The sequence below is a fragment of the Urocampus carinirostris genome, chromosome 6 (genome assembly GCF_059441175.1).
Source record: "Urocampus carinirostris isolate Australia breed hairy pipefish chromosome 6, RoL_Ucar_1.0, whole genome shotgun sequence".
In the NCBI taxonomy this organism is placed as follows: domain Eukaryota; kingdom Metazoa; phylum Chordata; class Actinopteri; order Syngnathiformes; family Syngnathidae; genus Urocampus; species Urocampus carinirostris.
In genome coordinates, this window is record NC_142354.1 from 14,160,906 (window position 1) to 14,180,270 (window position 19,365).

The 19,365-nt window shown below is 39.6% G+C and overlaps 1 protein-coding gene across 4 annotated transcripts in view; it reads left to right on the top strand.

Moving 5' to 3' along the window:
* celf4 (CUGBP, Elav-like family member 4) overlaps positions 1 to 19,365 on the top strand; it is a 144,433-nt gene that overhangs the window by 90,945 nt on the left and 34,123 nt on the right. For 3 of the 4 annotated variants that reach the window (XM_088337967.1, XM_088337964.1, XM_088337965.1), the window contains exons 3-4: positions 10,648 to 10,696; positions 16,768 to 16,896. In XM_088337967.1, the coding sequence (XP_088194093.1) occupies positions 10,648 to 10,696; positions 16,768 to 16,896 (178 nt within the window). The remainder of the gene's footprint in view (positions 1 to 10,647; positions 10,697 to 16,767; positions 16,897 to 19,365) is intronic. The other variant, XM_088337966.1, reaches the window with a different exon arrangement.

The following is a 19,365-nucleotide window of genomic DNA, read 5'->3' on the forward strand; positions in this document are numbered from 1 at the left end:
GACTGAACAAGAGCGCATCATGACAAGACTGAAGAATAATGCTGTAACACCAAATATTTTTAAATTAACTAAACACAAACTTAAGACAGCGCTAATTCTAACAGAACAAAACCAAAAGAAAGAGGAAGCAGGGGATATAATCACACAAAGATAGAGCAGAATCCCACCAAAACGCAGACAGCACAGAAAGTCTAGAACAGACCTGGGCACTCCGGTCCTGGAGGGCCGTATGTTCTGCATGATTTTTGAGGTTTCTCTGATCCAATACAGGTGATTCCAATCACCAGTATCGTTAACGAGCACTTGCTAGCTTGCTAACGAGGTTATAATTTGTATCACCTGAGTTAAAGAAGAGCAAACTTCAAAATCTGGCAGGGCGTATGACCCTCCAGGACCGGAGTGCCCAGGACTGGTCTAGAACATGTAACAATATTGCTTTATTTAAAAGGTAAAAAGTAATTACAGTATTTGGCAATATTTGTTGGTCATTAGGAATATATATGGTTTTCAAAATGGTTGAGCCCATTCTAAATGCCCGTATATCAGAAATTACTAGTTGGGTTTTATAGAAACTGAATCCACTTTGTTTAATTGGTTACAATTACAAAGTATTCATCTTTGTTGGTTCTATGACAGATTTTCATAAATGTTCAATATGAGTACCGCCTGTTTCCAGTGCAGTTGTAATTCTCTATTTCTAGTTGGTGCGACACTCTCTGGATGCAATTAGGCTTTCACATTTTGTATCCTTTGGGCTTCCGTAGTGTCTTCTTCTTCCACTGCACCTCTGTTCTATACTACCTCTCGTGGTGAATTATTACATGCTGTGACTAACAGGTTCCTTAAAATGAACAAATCGACTGGCACAATGTTGGATAAGACAAGGTTGCTTATTTTAAGTATAAATGTTTTTATTGTTTAAAAAAAAAAACAAGTTTGAATGTGTTAAAATAAGAAAAAAAAGACATTTTCTCTCAATGGGGGGGATGTTATTTTTGCAGTGCAGAAGATAGAAATAGTGAAGGCGGCTCTCCTTGCTTGCTTGCTTTCTTTCCTTGGAGATTTCCATGGACTGCTTTCTCACTGTGATAATGAAATGACCTGGCTTGCACTACTCTCACTCTCTCTTGCTCTCACTTTTTCAAAAACACATCTTGGAGACATGAAATGAGAAAATCCCGCCTGCTTCTCGGAGTTTCTTGAAGCCAGTCATTCCTTATTTTGGTCACTCTTTACTTTGAGGTAGGCCTGGGCGATACGACAAATGTTATCACAATAAATATTACTTATCGGTTGATATTGATAATTATCACTTCTTTTTACTCCTTTCACATTTTAAGTCCAATTTTTGCCGCTGGGGGAAAGTTGGCTAAAACCTTTGCTGCTTTAACCAATCTTTAATGTCAGAACAGAGACGCATTGGTGTTTATTCCTGGACCCTGGCTATTTCAGCTGAAAATGAAAATCTCCATTCTGATCCCTGCACATAACACCATCCATCCACGTCAATCGGGGCCTTCCTCTTGGTCTCCTTCCATTTACTTCTGCTCTGTAGATCCTCTTCAACATTCGCTCCTCATCCATACTCTCCATGTGTCCAAACCAACAGAGTACTCTCTTTTCCACACACTTGCTCAGTTCCACTACTACTTCAGTTTTGTCTCTCACAATTTCATTTCTCAATCTATCCAATCTTGTTACTCCTAACATACGCCTCAAACACTTCATCTCAAAAACATTTGATTTCCTTCTCAAATCTGCATTCAGGCTGCAAGTCTCTGCACCATACAGTACAACACAGTCGGCACAATCACACTCTCATACAGTCCCCCTCTTAACATCCATACACATACTCTTGTTGCTCATTACTCTCCTCAGAGCACCCAAAACCTTGCTTCCTTGATTCACTTGCACTCCATATCACGAACTTTGAAAGAAAGGAAGAAAAAAAGAAAAGAAAAAGAAAATATAAAAATGACAAAAACAGAAATGTGTCAAATAGGAAAAGTCCAGAAAAAAAGGAGAAGAAATAATAAGAGAAAAATAAAAGAAAAAAATGGGGGAAAACTAACAAGACAAAAAATTAAGAAAAGAAAAGTGGAAAAAATAAAAACATGAAAACAGAAGGAGAAAATTGGTATTTTTTTTGTCTTTAATTCCTTTCTTTTCTCCATTTTCCTTTTTTGCTTTTCCTCTACTTTTCCATTTTTGCCCATTTCTTTTTTTCTTCCCTATTTTATATTCCTCTTTTAAAATTATATTTTCCCTTCTCTTTGTCTTTTTTGAGGAAGGCTGGGTGGAAATTTAAAGAAAAACGGTGCTTTTTGTTTACTTTCAGTCTCTGTAATTTGTAGTGTTCCTTGGACTCATTTTTGCTTTTACTACACATTATAGTGAAATCTAGTGGATCTAAATAAGACACTCATCCCTTTTTATCAACGCCGTTTTTGTGGAAAACCCCATTTGGCCCCACCTCACCCTGATCCTAGCTTTAGCGACACCCAACTCTTTTGAGTTTGAGACCCCTGATCTAAAGTAAAGTGGATAGTCTCGAAGCATTCAGAATAATTAATTTAATTGTTTTTTTAGATGTCCTGCCAAAACTGGCAAACAGGTAAGGATAATATATTGTCACACTAATAACAAGTGCATAATTCAGTTGTTTGGGCCCAATATTGGATCTTTTTCAAAATCAAGTTCCAATAGAAAGCTGCTTTGTCTTCACAATTGCCCAAGTCGGTCAAGAAATTATATTGAGATAACCAATTAATAGTGCATTTACAGTAGCAAGATTATTTCTAAAGTTATAATGTGTTATTCGTTGAAAAAAGGTATATAGTACAGTTCTTTTTTTGTTGTTTAGATTATTATTTTCACGTTAAAATTTGTTTTTCCAATTGTCCACACGATTTAGACAAAATATCATCTGCAGTAAAGTGGATCGTGTCCTGAATCGGTACGATCGTGCAATATAGGAGGAATATATTTTTTTTAATTATAATTTGACAGTACAGAAGTTATGTTTTTTAAAACGTTTTTTAAGTACCATACTTTTATTTGTTAAACAAATTCTTAAGGCTGTAAATGGGTTTGTTTGGGGTTTTTTTTTCAATGTTTTTACTTTATCAGTATTAGTATGTTTTGAGGTATCAGTACTAGTGAATGCACTTTATCCAATAATGGATTTTGACACTTGTAACTGTGTTTGGAAGCAAATCAATTCACAAAATTCCCCTGCTGTCAATAATACCGATCCAGATCATCCCACGAGTCGCCGACCGAGTTAGTTTGTCGCTAAAATGAGAAGGGGGCAATTGAAGAAGAGGTGGGTGGCGTAAAATGGATCAAACAATGGAGGAGAAGAAAAAAACCTTGCTGTTCTGCGGGAAAATGGGAAAGAGGCGGCGGTGATGCACGAACGAGGGCGGGGGATGTGATATCTTGCAGCTTTTCGAATTGCTGTTTTGGATTTTGTTGTGGCTTTGTTTGAGGTTTTTGAATGCAGGTGTTTCAAAAAATAAAAATATGATTTAGGCGGGAGCAATGTAAGAATCGATAATCAAAACAAGCTCCTTTCTTTGGTCAACGAAACTGCAACACCCTGCAGAACAAAATATCATGCCTTATTAGTAAGTACTCTAATGCCTCGTTTATGGTGATTAGAACCAGAGCGATATGCAAGAATTCGCCATATTGTCCCCCTTACCTGTTTAGAACATGCGTTTTGCCGGCCCCCTGCTTTCAGCAATATACAACAGTGGATAATAGATCCTTACCGTGCTGGTGCTGTTCATTTTTGGCAGAAAGAATGGAAAAAAGAACTGTCATACATGATTCCAATTTGCTCTCTTGACCTTTATTTCCAGCAATAGTCAAGTGGGAATGATTGATTGTAAGCAAAAGAGAGCAGTTCATTTTAAGCAGGCCACACTAAAATTAAATGTGCTCTGCTCTCAGCAATATTCGACAGTGAATAACGGATCTTGACCACACAGGTGCTGTTCATCTTAAGCAAAAAAAAATGGAAAAGATCTGCCACAAATGACACCAATTTTCTCTCTCTGTCTCCGCTCTCCCCAATAGTCGATTGGGGATAAAGGATTACAACTTAAAAAGTATACAGTTTATTTTAGGCAGGCCAAATGTCAATATTTTGTGTCCCGAACCAAGAAAAAAAAGTGCTCTGCCGGGCTCTGCTCTCAGCAATATTCAACAGATGCTAATCGATTGTGACTGCACAGATGCTGTTCATTTTAAGCAGAAAGAATAGGAAAAAAGGTTTGCCTTGCATGACACCAATTTGCTATCCCAGCAACGGTCAACCGGGGATAATGGATCATGGAATTTTCTTTAAGGCAGGCCAGATTGGCATGCCTCACGATAAAAGTTCCTTCAGCGAATCTCCGCTCGCAGCGACATGGGGATATGGATAATGGATTATGGCTTCTCAAGTGCAGTTCATTTTAAGCGGTAATGATGGCAAAAAACAGCCGCCAGGAATTATGTCTAAAATTAGCAAAGTTTTCTGCCAATGGGGTAAGATTTTGTGATATTCTCACAATTTGCTCTGTCTTACACCACCTAATGTTTAGTTTTATTTATTTTATTCAGATTCCATTTTTAAATGTTATTTATGTAGTTTAATAACTAACTTATATTATCTTTTATCAGAGTCGGATTTATCTTAACAGAAAAAGAATAACAAATAATATTGACTTTCAGACGGACACCAAATAAAAGCTTGGATGTCCCCAGAACAGGGCCCGAGTCTTTTTATCGAGTAAACCTTCAACAATACTCGCTAAACTCTGACTCGGATTGAACTGTCAAGAAAAAGCGGCAGTGGACTCTGTCAATCTGCCCTTGAACACTGATAAATGTTTCGCCATCCGCTTTGATTTGTACCAACGTTTGCCCCTTACCAATTCCCCGTCACATTGGTAAATTGGCAAGAATGGAAAAAGTCTAGCAAACGGATCGGATTCGCTGTGACCAACAACCGCAGGGGGAAAATGTATTTGTTCTCCTTGTTTTTTTTTTTGTTTTGTTTGTTTGTTTTTCTTGAAGCGCACTAGTCATGAAATGTAACGTGGCATGTTCTAGAACCGAGGTGTCAAAAGAAAGAAAAGAAAGAAAGGAAGAGAGAGAAAGAAAGTGGGAAACAAGAGAGAAAGAAACAAAATGAAAATAAAGAGAGAAAGGGGGTGAGAGAGGCAATTGAAAAAGGAGAAAAAAAGAGCAAGATTAAGAAAGTGAATGACATACCAAAAGAGTGAAAGGGAAAGAAAAGAGAGGGTAAGAATGACAGAAATATAAAGAGAAACAATTAGGGAGAAAAGCTACAAAAAGAAAGATATGAAGAGAAAAAAGGAGAGAGAGAGAGTGAAATAAAGAAAAAGAGCGTGAAATACTGAGAAAAGAGAGTGAAATAAAGAGAGAGAAAATAAGAGAGTGAAATAAAGAAAAAGAAAGAGAGAGAGATAAAGAGAGCACGAAATAAAAAGAAACAAGAAGAGAGCAAAGAAAGAAAGGAAGAAAAGAAAGAGTGAAGAAAGAGTGGGAAAAAGGGAAGAAAGAGAGAAGAAAATACAACTGGTGCCTGGCTCTGGTGACATCCAGTGGACATATATTAAAACACCTTTCAGTTTTCTCTTGCGCTTCTTTGAGTATTGTCTCGCGGGCTGGATTCAAACACCTGGCGAGCTTGATCCGGCCCACAGGCCGCATGTTTAACACCCCAGTGCTGAGATTTCATTTACAACTGTTATCCCTGACTGCTTTGCAGTCCCATTGCATCACAGGTTGCGCAATATTACGCAATCCATTATCCCTGCTTTTATATTGCTGAGAACGGGGGCTGGCAGAACACATTTTCGTTGGGCCTGCCGTGGTTTCCGCTTAATTTGGACTGCATTCATGCTGCAGCGTTCTATTATTCCCAAACCCATATGTCTGCGAGCGGGGACCGGCAGAAAGATATGTCATCAGGAGGCATGCCATCTTGGCCCACTGAAAACTCAAATTATTGTTGGGCCGATCTATTATCCCCGGTCAACTATTGCTAAGGAGCAGGGGCTAGCAGAGCTCTCCCTTTTTTTTGGTTCAGGCTGCTGAAGCGTGCCATTGTGGTCCGCCTAAAATGAACTGCAGCTTTTTACGTTCTTTCCGCCTCAAATGAACAGCATCCGTTACCTTTTATCCCTGGTCGACTATTTCTGAGAGCCATGAACGGCAGAGCATATTTTTTCTTTTGACTGTTTTGTTTGGGAAGGCAAATTTGTTTCATGCAAGGCGGCTCTTTTCCATTTTTGCCTAAAAATTACAGCTGCCATGCTCCATTATCCCCGCTTGTTTTTTTTTCCTTTTTACAAAGCACGCTAGTATGTAGCCTGGTCTTTTTTTTCCAGTATTGTAGCGTCATTGTAATCAATGTCGCCAAAGGGGCAACTAAAACTTCAGTATGAATTTTTTTTCCACTGACTCAATTATTTTTAATAGTAGCAAACATTTCTACCAACTTTTTCTTTATTTACATTTTTGCAAAGCACGCTAGGGTTGTTGTCTTTTACAATAAAGCAAGCTCGGTATTTTCTGGTAGTTTAGCGGCATCTTTAAACATTGTTACGGTTGCCCATGGCTACAATCTCCAGTATCGGGTATTATTGTCATGAACCGTAACAGGAGGAGGACCCAGATGTGTAACGTTTCTCACACAAGCTTTATTTTACGGGAATGGGGCAGTCATGCACATTAACACAAACGCCAGTGATTCGGCGATTGCTGGGCGTAAGAAGAAAATCAGAAGTCTAGCGTGGAACAACAGGAAGCCAGAGACCAACGAGATTGATACCAGTTACACGAGCCGATACTGGACGGATGGTGTCGATACCGGACAGAACGGGACTGACAGGATTGATAACAGATATAGGAGACTGGAGACACAGATCAGAATGAACGAGATAGATGGGAACGATACCAGATACTGGAGACCGGAGACAGATATCAAAACAGGACAAAATAGAGTCACAACACACGTCCTGCGGGTGTAGAGGTTTGTTGACGAACTGACAAAAGGCGAGTGAGAGCACTGAGCTTAAATAGGAGGGAAGCCAATCAGTCAACGAGCCGCAGCTGGCGCAAAACGGGCGTATTGGGGGCAATGGGCAACCGTGACAAACATGTTCCCAAATTGGCAATTTAACTTCAGCATTATTGCTTTTATTTTTCTCTGACCTAATTATACGCAAAGTTAGCAAATATTAATGTTTTGGGTTTTTTTTTCTTTTTAAAGAGCACTAGCGTCATCTCCTCCTACAACACATTTAGCGTGTTGTTCCCAGTAATTTTGCGACATCGTTTCCACTTACTTAGACATTTTTAGTGTGTAAAATATGAAAACCTCATCTTTAGGTCAATACAGAAAATGTCTCTTTGCAAACAATCGATTTATATATATATTTATTTATTTATTTATCTCTTTATAAACAAGTCATTGTTTCTCACGGCACACGGTCTGATTCATAAGCATGACTCAGCATTTTTCTGTTTATCTGGGATTCCGAGGCAGAGCGCCATGGTGGCGTTACGTAACAGGCACAAAAAGAGGGAAGGGCCGTCCTCTCTTTTTCCGAGCTGTCCATAAAGGCAAGGCTGCTGAGTCGGCCATGAGCACGTGAGCGTGTCATCTACGAGACGCTTGTTTTATATGCCGCTCAATGTCGCCATCTGTCTTTAGCGAGCGGTGCCAGCTAGCGTTAACCTTAGTAACTAGCAACTGTTTTCGTCCAGTTACGGTGCTTAATCGGCCAGGGCGATAAAACTGACCATAGAGCGGTTTATATTGCATTGTACGGGTGCTTGAAATCAGTGAAAATCCTTGATTCTAAGGTGAAATGCTTGTAGATGCTTGAAATTGTTGCCATGATTATTAGGTGTTGGGGCAAGGATTAGGAGCTACGGTTTAGGTTTTTCATTGGGTATTAAACTAAATTTAGGGTTCAAAATAGGGTTACGGCTAGAGTTAGGTGTTGGTTTAAGATTAGGAACTCGGGTTTGAGCTTCATATTAGGGTTTAAAACTGAATGTAGTGTTCCCAAAAAATGGGTTTAGAGCTAGGTTTGTGGTTTGAAACAGGGTTAGCGTTGGGAGCTAGGGTTTGAGCTGCAGGGGTTTTAAACCAATTTTAGGTTTCTCAAATAAGGTTGGGGCTAGAGTATTGGTTTGAAATGAAGGATAAAGTCTAGAAATAAATAAATATGGAAAAACATTTGACCCATTTATTTTTTGGGACAGTTTGTTTGCACGGTTTTGGTCGCAATCAAATATCCCCAGTTGACCATTGCTCAGAGCAAGCGCCTAGAAAGAGCAATTATTTTTTTCTCATCTGAACAGCACTGTTTAAGCCACAATCCATTATCCCCTGTCCACTATTACCGAGAGCTGGGGCCAAGAGAACAATTTTTGCTTGCCGACTTTTTTACCCCATTCTTTCCACATAAAATGAACAGCATCCTCGCGGCCCAAATCTATTATCCCCGGTCGACTGTTGCCAATATCCGGGGCCTTTTTAGGTTAAAGCATCAGAAGTTTGGGTTGCGATCCATATTCCGTAATTAACTATTGCTAAGTGTGCCCAAAAGAAATGGAATTTGTGTAGTAGCTTTCTATCCCTGTTCTTCCCGCCTAAAATAAACAGCGGCCATGAGCCAATATCCCTGGTTGAATGTTGCGGGGAGTTTAGTTTTTTTCAGTCTAAAATGAAATGCACCCGTGTAGCTGCGATCCATTATCCCTGGTCAACTATTACTGAGAGTGGGTACAAGACAGAGCATTTTGTCTCATGAGAATAGGGTTCCTTTTTCAGTTCCGCCTTAAATGAACAGCACACGTGTAGCCGTGATCCATTATCCCTGATCGACCAATGTTGCGAGGTGGGGACGGCAGAGCTTATGTTGAAAGAATGTGTGCTCCTTCGCTGATTTTCTCATACCTCTGTGGTTCCTGGTTATCATATTATTAACATTTGCATTTGGCCAGCCTGTATGTGGCCCACAGGCTTTAGTTTGCCCACCCCTGGTTTAGGCTCACATTGTGTCAGGTCACATTTATTTGTATAGCCCTCAATCACATAAGGTCATTTAGCTTTTTCACAAATTTTTAAATTGATCCCCGCTTTCTCCACTCGCGTTCTATTTTTTGTTGCTATATTAACAGCCAGTCTAATAAATAATGCATAACAGCGCATTAAAAACATTAATAGGTCTCCCGCAGCTGACTCGCTATTAATTTAGCCGACAACGCGGCTTGATAAAAGTCAGAAGACGACGAAAGGCAGGGCAAGAGGATTGTGCAAAAGTGTGAGCAAAATTATGAAATTTTCCTTTGGCCAGCTGGTTTCTTGCTAAGGTTAAGCATTCAAATTCCACTTCTGCAGAAAATATATAATTTTTGTATTTTATGTTTTGGGGAAAAAAACAAAGTTATACAGGGTTCCAACAATGGCCAAGGTGTTCCGGCAATATGCAAGATGTTTGAAAATGGCAAGCTGCAGGGTTTTGTGGAATTGAAAGAGAAATTTGGGTCACAGGGTAGTTACTATTTTTGTTACTAATAATTGAAGGACAACTATCAGGAGATAAAACCAATGACCGGTTTTATGGTCCTCAACATTTTTAAAAGAGCCTATAAAGGTATAACTTTTAAAGCAATTTCTGACATGTACAATGTTGATGGCACGCAGCGGGGATTCATCACTCTATATTAAAAGAAAACGGGACAAAGGAAATAGATTGAGTAATAACAGAAGACGAGTGGTGGAATATCTGTAAAACACAGTGCACATCCACTAGCTCCTAGATTATAAAGAAATTCACCTGGGAGAACCTGGCCATTTTTTTTTTGTTTTTTAACCCCTACCATTAAGAGAATTTTTGGGAGGTTCAACAACCCTGCTCCAGAGCATGTGGACAGGAATACGGACAGGAATAAACATGGACAGGAATAAAACATTAGAGGTGCTCTATTAGGGGAAACCAACAGAGAAATATTACGGAAAAAAGATGAATACCTAGGAAAAATAAGGACTAAACTAATGATGAATAATGACTTAAACATGGGCAGCACGGCAGCTGAGTGGTCGGCACATATCTGAGGTCTTGAGATCGAACCTTCCTGTGTGGAGTTTGCATGTTCTCACCGTGCTTGCGTGGGTTTCCTCCGGGCACTCCAGTTTCCCCCCACATTCTAAAAACATGCGTGTCAGGTGAATTGGCCGGTCCAAATTGTCCCTAGGTGTGAATGAGCGAGTGAACTGTCCTGCGACTGTCTGGCAACCAGTTCAAGGTGTCCCCTGCCCACTGCCCAAAGATAGCTGGGATGGGCTCCAGCACCCCCCGACCCTATTGAGGATAAGCAGTGCAGATAATGGATGGACTTGAGCTTGGAAGATACTATCCAACACTGCAGCCTTGTCTTGTCTTGTTTTGGGGGGTTTTCCTCTTTCCCTTTTGTTTTATTTATTTGTTGTATGCTAAAAAAGGGGGGGAATAAGAAAAATTCCGTTTTAAAGAAATATTTAAAAAAAAAATAGAACATGGGTTCTTACTACTACTAACCAATTTCTCTCTGTTTTCTCTTCATTTCTTGCAGATGAACAGACCAATCCAGGTGAAGCCGGCAGACAGCGAGAGTCGAGGAGGTAGAGCACATTCAGGTTCCACCATATTTTTAGCCCCCAGACAGTGCTTCTTTTCTGTGTTTAGAAAAAACAAATGTTAGGATGATATACGGGAAATTACACACACTTATAAAGTGTATTGCACTTTAAAATATTTGTGACGCAAGCCCTAAAAGGCATATTTAGATAGAAGGGGGGAAAAAAAAAAGGGGGGGGGGGGCGACATAAGTCGCACCGGAGTATAAGTCTCATTGTTTGCGGCTTATGAAGTGATGCAGCCTCAAGAGGCTTTGTTGCCCACAATGCAAATTCTCAAGTTTTTTTTTGAAGAAAGTGCCTTTTTATCCCATAAATTATTCCCTCTAGAACAGGTGGTGGGAACCTCTGGCTTGCTTTTCATGATTACATCTGGCTGGGAGAGAAAATAGAACTTGCGCAATTATCTACTGTATTGCGACATGCAAAGCAAATTTCAGCACGTGCAAGGCCGGGACAACACTTAATATTTTTACTGTTGAGACACTTTCTAATGAAAAGCTACAGGAAAAACTGTAAACACCCCAAGCCTCTAGTAAAGCACTCAGAGAAATTTTATTGGTTGAGCGGTAGGAATAGGCAGAACTGTACACACAGCGCGCGCAGTTCTCCCCCTCGGCCGGCATCGTATGCACCAAAGATAAATACAGAGTTCCCTCATTTTGTTGCTGTTGATGGGGAAAAATGAAAATCCACAAAGCAGTGTCATACCTTTTATAAAAGCCCCCAGGGGGTTAAAATTATCTCGAGATGTCGTCATTACCGACTGAAAGTATACGACTGTCACAAATGAACAATTATAGATCTACAAATAATAAGACACAATACAAAAATGCCGTTAAATGAATGGTTTTATTGTCATTATACAAAAGTAAAATTAAATTGGAAGGGTGCTCCTTTCATCATAAGAAACAATTTAGAAAGATGCTTGCTTGCTGCTTGCTAGCATCGGGTATCCCTGAATTCACATCTTTGCTGTAATTAAAATAAAACTGTCCCGAAAGTAGCAGGTTTCCCTCTAATTGTAACTACAGTTTCATGGCTAATGGACCTGGCTGTTGGCAAGATACAGGGTCTGCAGCAGAGGTATTAGCCTAGCTGTTAGCAATAGGCCTTCTCACCAATGCCACCCCAGTCGGTTCTGGTACCTGATGATAATCCACGGAGCACCCGCTGGGACCACCGTTCCGTTGTGCCCTTCTGACTTTCCTCTGAGTCACATTTAATTGGTGAATTTCTTGTCAATGTAACGAGTCGCTAAAAGCTAGCGGTTGCTACATTTCCCAATTTGTTTTTGGAGGAAGCGCCCACCTGCTGTTTGACTGACAGCATTCGCCAGCCTATCACTGTCATGCACACAGAGAGTCACACCCACCCAGCACAGAGTGCCCTCCCGTATCTGTCTCCACTATTTTAACAGAACACAATGCAGGATACAATGATATCAAAGACCAAAAAGAGAAAATAAATTCAAAATCTGCAAAGGAGTAAACCAAAGATAACTCAAGCGCGAAGTAGCGAGGCGTCTCTGTTTTTTAATTTATTTTTTAAACTTCTTTTGTTGAGATTTTTTTCCCAAAAATTATATTTGAAAATGGTATATTTTTTTATCTGGGCTTTTTGTGTGGCAAACCTGATTCACCCCGACATCACCCAGACCCAAGCTCTGGCGGCCCCCAGGAAAATCCAGTTGAAGAACACTGCTCTAGAGACACAAGGCACAAAAACAGTCCCGATTCAACTTATCCTACAACTCAACTTGTCTCCTCCCACCCACTCTGATTCTTCTCAATCGATTTTTCTTATTGGTCTCGTTTAGAATCCCAATGTTTTGTTCCCGGTGAGTCTTCCAGATTCATCAGACGTCAACCAGCAATGCACAGCCTAATAAAGCTGTTGATATTGATTAAAGCTGGCAAACGACATTAAATTGTTGCCAGAGTTATGTAGATTCAAGTCTTTTATGGCTGTTTGACCATATTGGCAACGCTTCTGCCAGACGGAAATAAATGAGTTTTTGTGAGCGCCTTTTTTTACATGGAGGCTCTTAAGTCTTGCTGCTGTATATTGATTTGCTCTCTGGGCCGATATGTGTGTGGAAATGTGTTAACAGCCCTTTCTAAAGAAAGATGCAATGTTTATTGGTGCTTTTCCCTTCGGGGAGCACAGCTTTAATCATCAGTTGATGTGTATGTGAATTTTAAGAATAAACCGGTATAGGACAGGGTTGGACAAACTACAGGCATCACGACAAACTTATTCCACCGTTTAAGACAGTATCGCCCACGAGAATACGCTCAAGGAAAAACAATTCAGTCCCAAACGAGTGCTAGCGGACGTTTAACAAGCACTGGGCCAGTGAGCAATAAACGGCTAGCGAGCAAGGAGCTACCTGCGTATCCTTGCAGCCAGCACGCCCTATAAAAAGGTATTCACTTGGTTAATGTTCGTCATATTTGTGAAATGGATTTGTAATAGTTTGTCACCATGTGTCTTTGTTCTGACATGAAAATTGGTTAAAGCAGCATCGGATTTTGCAAACTTTCACTTGGGGGTAAAGAGTAAACCTCAAATGTCAAAGGAAAAAAAAAAGACGTGATCATTATCATGATAATTGTCGATATGGACTGATAAGAAATATTTTAGCGTTATTTTGCCCAGGCCTACTAATAATTTTTCTCCTTTATATGTAATGCCCTATTTCCCCTATTTGATGGCACACTTAAGCCTCATTGAAAGTGGTTGGTGGTACAACATCCATTCCAAGCTGCATGATTGGTCACATATTCCTACCCCTCGTTGCGTCGTACTTTGCGGCCTCAGTGCATCACAGGTTGATAAATATTCTGGCAAGTCGTTATTCCTGATTCCATATAGCTTTGAGTGGGGGCCAGCATAGCGCCTTTTTGTCGAGCCTGTCGGTTCTTTTTTACCGTTCTGTCCACCAAAAATTGAACAGTACTCATGCGGCCATGATCCATTGTCCCTGATTTCTTATTGAAGTGAGCGGGTCGCAGCAAAGCACACTTGTGGGACCTGGTGGCTCCCTTTTACTGTTATTTCCGCCGAAATAAAACTGCACTCAGAAGGCCGCGATTCATCATCACTGATCAGATATTTTTGCAAGAAAGGACCGACCGGCAAAGCGCACTTTTGTTGGGCGGGGCTGCACATTTTTGCTATTATTTCTGCCTAAAAGGAACTACATTTAGGTGGCCACAATCCATTATCACCAATTCCAATTTGCTGCAATCGAGGACCAGCAGAAGGCACTTTAACCAGGAGACGTGCCATTCTGGCTTGTCTAAAAGGAAATGCATTGTTCTGGCTGGAATCCATTATCCCCAAACGACTATTGCTGAAAGCAGGCTCTAGCAGAGTGCTTTTTTTCCTCTGTTCAGGCTGCTTAGGCGTGCCATTGTAGGACGCTTTAAACAAAATGCACTGTTTTGGCTGCAAGACATTATTCAGACGATTGCTTAATACTCAACACTAAAAATCCCTTGACCACTAGAGTCGTGGGGGAACCATTTCCTATGTTGTGTCTTGGGCAAGTTCAGCCTGGTGAAACCCATCGCTCTCCAGACTAAATATACCCCAACAAAAACTCATAACGGCTGTGATGTTAGGGTCTGACACACCACATACAACCATGTGGCCCTAACCCGGGTTTTAACTGGGCACAGGTTTGTGCTTATTTGACACTTGTTTTTGGACACTTGCAATTATCCTCATCTCATCTCATCAGCCGTACCGCTTATCCTCATTAGGGTCGCGGGGGGGCTGGAGCCCATCCCAGCCAACTCCGGGCAGTGGGCAGGGGACACCCTCAACTGGTTGCCAGCCAATCGCAATTATCCTGCACCCTTTTAAAAAAATAATTTTGATCTGCACTGGTTTTGTTGGGTCTGTGTCATTTCATTCCCGCCACCAAAAGGTTTGTTTATGTTTTGTTTCTGGTTTCTCTGTTACTTTGCTCCATGTATTTTCCAGTTCCAGTTTTTGTCTTTGTTTCTTGTTTGGAAATGTCCTTGTTTAGTGAACCCATGTTTCTTTGCTACTTTGTACCCTCATTTATTATGTAGTTGTTTAATACAATCCTTCTTCTTGAGCACCCCTGCCCCTGGTTCTTCCTTGCCCCACATGGTCCATGATCCTCCAAAAACCTAAGACGCGATCCATTATCCCCAGTTGACTACTACTGAAAGTAGGGGCCGGCGGAGCACATGTAAAAAAAAATGAGGTAGCTTGGGGGGAATACTTTCTGTGTTTTGCATATCACAGGGCGGTTCTGTTCCCTATTAACTGCAATAATTAAGGATTACAATCATTTTTTCCTTCCCTCATGGCCTGGCCAGTCCACCAGATTTTAGGAGCCAATACTTCCCACGAGTCGAAAAGTTTTCCCACCGTTGGTATAGGAAGTCATGTTGTAAATACCCCCCTTCCGGTGCAAGGCCAGAGCTCAGATTAGTCATGTTGAGTCTGCAAGGACAGCCTGTCAGGCGCACGGCTGCAGGAGGGATGGTGGGGGGGTTATTAACTGACCCACTCGCGTTAATTTGCGGGGCGCGATCGCTGCAAGGCTTTCTTATTTCACACCATTTACGTCAGTAACCCGGGAATGTGACCTTTTTTGTCCAACAATGATTTAATAAAAAATTTAAACGCCTTGTATTTAAAGCTAACTTAAACTTTTGCAAGATTCTTTCTGATGACTCACTACCAAAAATAAACCTGCCCCGTTGCCTATTTTTAAAGCTCCAGTTTGTATGATATAGTGACCCGTAGTGGTGTAAAAATACTGTGTTCCTACAAATATTAAGCAAAAACACATGTACCGTAATATCTCATAATCAGGTTCATTTATTCATTTCTGTGGGCAATTGTTTTTCTTCCTGTAGAGTTTAATTTTACGTATTTTACAATATTTGAACCGTATTTTGTAGCTTAAAGCTGCTCTAGAGAATTTGGAACTTTCTTTCTCGCTGATGCCATCTTTTGGCTTATGTCATCTTTGCAGCCTGTGTCAAGCTCCTTATGTTGCGTGTTCTTTTTTTATCTTTTTGGGAATTCGGGTTGGCATTTTGACCGTACTTAAAACAGGCCTTTTCTTTCAACCTTTTGGTGCTGACATGCAGAAAGAATCCCATTTGTTTTTATTTGCTAGTTTATTTGTGTTTTTGAACATTTTAATCAAAGATTCTCAAAGAAATATAGTTTTTTAATTGTATTGTGTAAAATGATATCTCAAATAAGATTATTTTATGCATTTTCCCATTTAGTAGAAAATTATCCTATAAATATACTGAAATTAGTTTTTTATTCTCTTTTTATTTCATCATTGATCTGTAAAGTAATACTTAAAAGAACACCAGTAATTTTTTTCTAGTATGAAAAATTCGAATGTATTTTATTATATCAGGGAATATTTTTTTGCAAATGTATTAGAAAATTAACTTATAAATGTTTATTATTTAGTGATTTTTTTTTAATTGTTATTCTATCTGAATAATTGTATTAGTATTCCGTAGTGCTTCCATTGTGCAGTGGTTAGCATATTCGCCTAACACGCGAAAGGTCCCCTGTTCAAGACCGCGTGGAAACATTTGTTGCCCTGTAGAAGGATGGGCACCACACGCCACAAAAAATGGTACCCATATGACCCGTGTGGTTAAAGGATCATTTGTATTCCACAAAATAATGCTCAAAAAGGAATATTTCATATTCGATATTTCTTTAGTCTAAGTATTATTATGTTTTCTGATGATGGTTTTGTTATTTATCTCATTTTATTAAAATATTCCCTCTTACTGATATATTATTTTGTGATATTACTGATGTTACGGATATATATATATATATATTTTTTTTTTTTAATTTTATTACCTTATTGTATTGTACGAACAATAAATAAAGTTAACTGTACTGGTTGAATATTAAAAGGGTTTTAACCAGTTTCTGAAGAAAGTCATTCATACGTCTTTTTCATAACTATTATATAACTTTTTTATACTCTGATCCCTCGGTAGTCAACCTGTCCTCCTGTCTTCCAGAAGACAGAAAGCTGTTTGTGGGCATGCTCAACAAGCAACAATCGGAAGACGATGTACGACGCCTTTTCGAGGCCTTTGGCGGCATCGAGGAGTGTACCATCCTTCGAGGCCCTGATGGCAACAGCAAAGGTAAAAATGTTCTGTTAAATTCTAAAAGGCGACTTCTTTTAGACGATCATTTCTAATGAACCTAATAAACCTTGTAGCCTAAGTCTGCTTACGTCAGAGAAACAAACAAACCGAGTTATGACGGCAGGGGTGCCAAACTCGAATGAACGGAGGGCCAAATCAAAAATCTGTCTATAATCCATGGACTGGATTGATCGATTGTTGAAAATGAAAACTGCTGTTGCTAGTTGCTTATGTTGTGGTTGTCACAGCTTGGGACCACTTAAGCAATGCAATGCAATACAATGCTAAATGCTAAATACAGTGGGGCAAATAATTATTTAATCGACCACTAATTGTTGCATGATACAAGAGCGCTCAAGTTTGAGGGCACAAACTAATCACCGGACGTTCTCCTTCAGGATTTTCTCGTAAACACCAGCTTTCATTATTACGTCAACCACAGCAAGTTGTCCTGGTATGAGGCAGCAAAGCAGCCCCAGACTATCACACTATCGCGGCCATGCTTTATTTTTCAAACGGGCATTTTTTTCTAGAGAACCCTTCAATATGGCAGATTTGAAACAATCTTGCAAAGTAGATTGGGCCAAAATTTCCCCAGAACTTTTTCAAAGACTCGTTACCAATTATAGGAACCGTTTCAGTTCTGTTATCGCCGAGTGACCCAACTTGCTATTATGTTCAGGAGTGAATTATTTTTTCACATAGGGACAGATAGGTTTTGATTTTTTTTTTTGTGCCTTAATAAATGGAATCAGCATTTGAAAACTGCATTTAGTATTTCCTTGGGTTTTCTCTCTGTGATATTCAAATTTGTTCGTTGATCTGAAGCCTTTGTGAGTGATAAATATGCTAAAAACACAGAAATCAGGAAGGGGGCAAATACTTTTTTACGGCACTGTATATAGTCCCGGAATTATTGTGGGGGGCTTGGCGTGCGACACTGCGGCCTGTCGATAACTAAGCTCGATGATCACAGCTAGCTTGATCATTGCGGCTCTATTAACGAGAGTCCATCAGCTGACATGGCTAAACGGGCTTGAGCCTCGTAATTACCCATCACTTCATCATTCAAATTCATCAAATGGCTTTGTCGATATTAACGCTTTGACACATCCATGAGAAAAAGCCAATTTTAAGCAAGATGACATTATCTCCTTTCATTAAAATAACATAGATGTATAGGGGTGTACAATAATTATCGGGGCAAAAGTTATTGAGTCGATAACGGCCAAATATGACGTCAAAGTTATGACCCTATGGAAAAAAAACACCCCATAATTAGTCACGTATGACCACCCTATAATATTCAATCAGCCGACAATAATTGTTAGACCTATTCCTCATTAGATTATATTTTGAGTTTCTATAAAAGTAATGGCACAAATTGGTCATGTCTCCTCAATACCTCTTCATAACGCAGGGCACTTAAGTTGCAAAGCTCAGAATGTTGTGTGTTTGACGCAAGTTTTTAGTGAACAATACGGAAAATTCTAGTGTAGAAACCTGCACTAGCGAAAAAGACGCTCAAGATGTATAATTCGGTGCAAAAGTTGCAGTTTTTCTTGGCAAAACAAATACTTCAGTTGCTTTTTTGGTGAAAAAGACAATTACATTCATTTTAAGTGTAGAAGAAAAAAAGCATTTTTGGTAACTGAGAAGATGTTAGTTGTTTTGCGGAGAAAATACTAGTTTACAGTGGAGTACCCAATGCTATTTTTTAAGCAATGATACTGCTAAATGTGCCTAAATAGGAAGGAAAAAATAAATGCTAAAATCACACTTCTTAGCATAACTAAAGCTACAACTGAATTATTAAAAAATAGCCTGTGTTACCTCTTTGCTCATAAGACAATGACGCTAATTTTCAGCTAAGCCAATATGTCTCAAATAGTGGGGGGGATTTCTTCTACTGAGGGAGTAGTGACAAAAATTAATTGAGAAGCACTGAGCTAAGAGGACACTTATTTTGGGATTGTGGTGGATGACCAGAGTTTTTAACAAGTATTCAATAAGATGCTCGTTTTTATGCAAAGACTGTGTTAAAGATGCATAATTAAGTAGAAAAACCAACGTTCATAAGACTTTCAAGTTTATAATGCAACTCAATTATTGAGAACAGAATTACGCTATGTTTTGGCACAAAAAACAATGATGCTAATTTTCAGCTTGAAGGACAACACTTGTTTTTGGGATGGTAGAAGACGACACTATTTTTTTAGCAAAGAAGACGCTTCAAATGTAGAAGACTACACTAGTTTTAAAGTTAAGACGATGCGACAGATGCCTAAATAGGTATATGAAATATGTGAGAGAGTCAAATTTAATCTCACAGGTAATATATTGAAAAGAGTATGCCTCTTTTGGGCGCAATAGACAATGGCGCTCCTTTCAGCATTGAAGATAACACTCATTTTGGGGACAAAATATATATTTGAAAGCGAAAAAGACACTTGAACTGTAGAATAC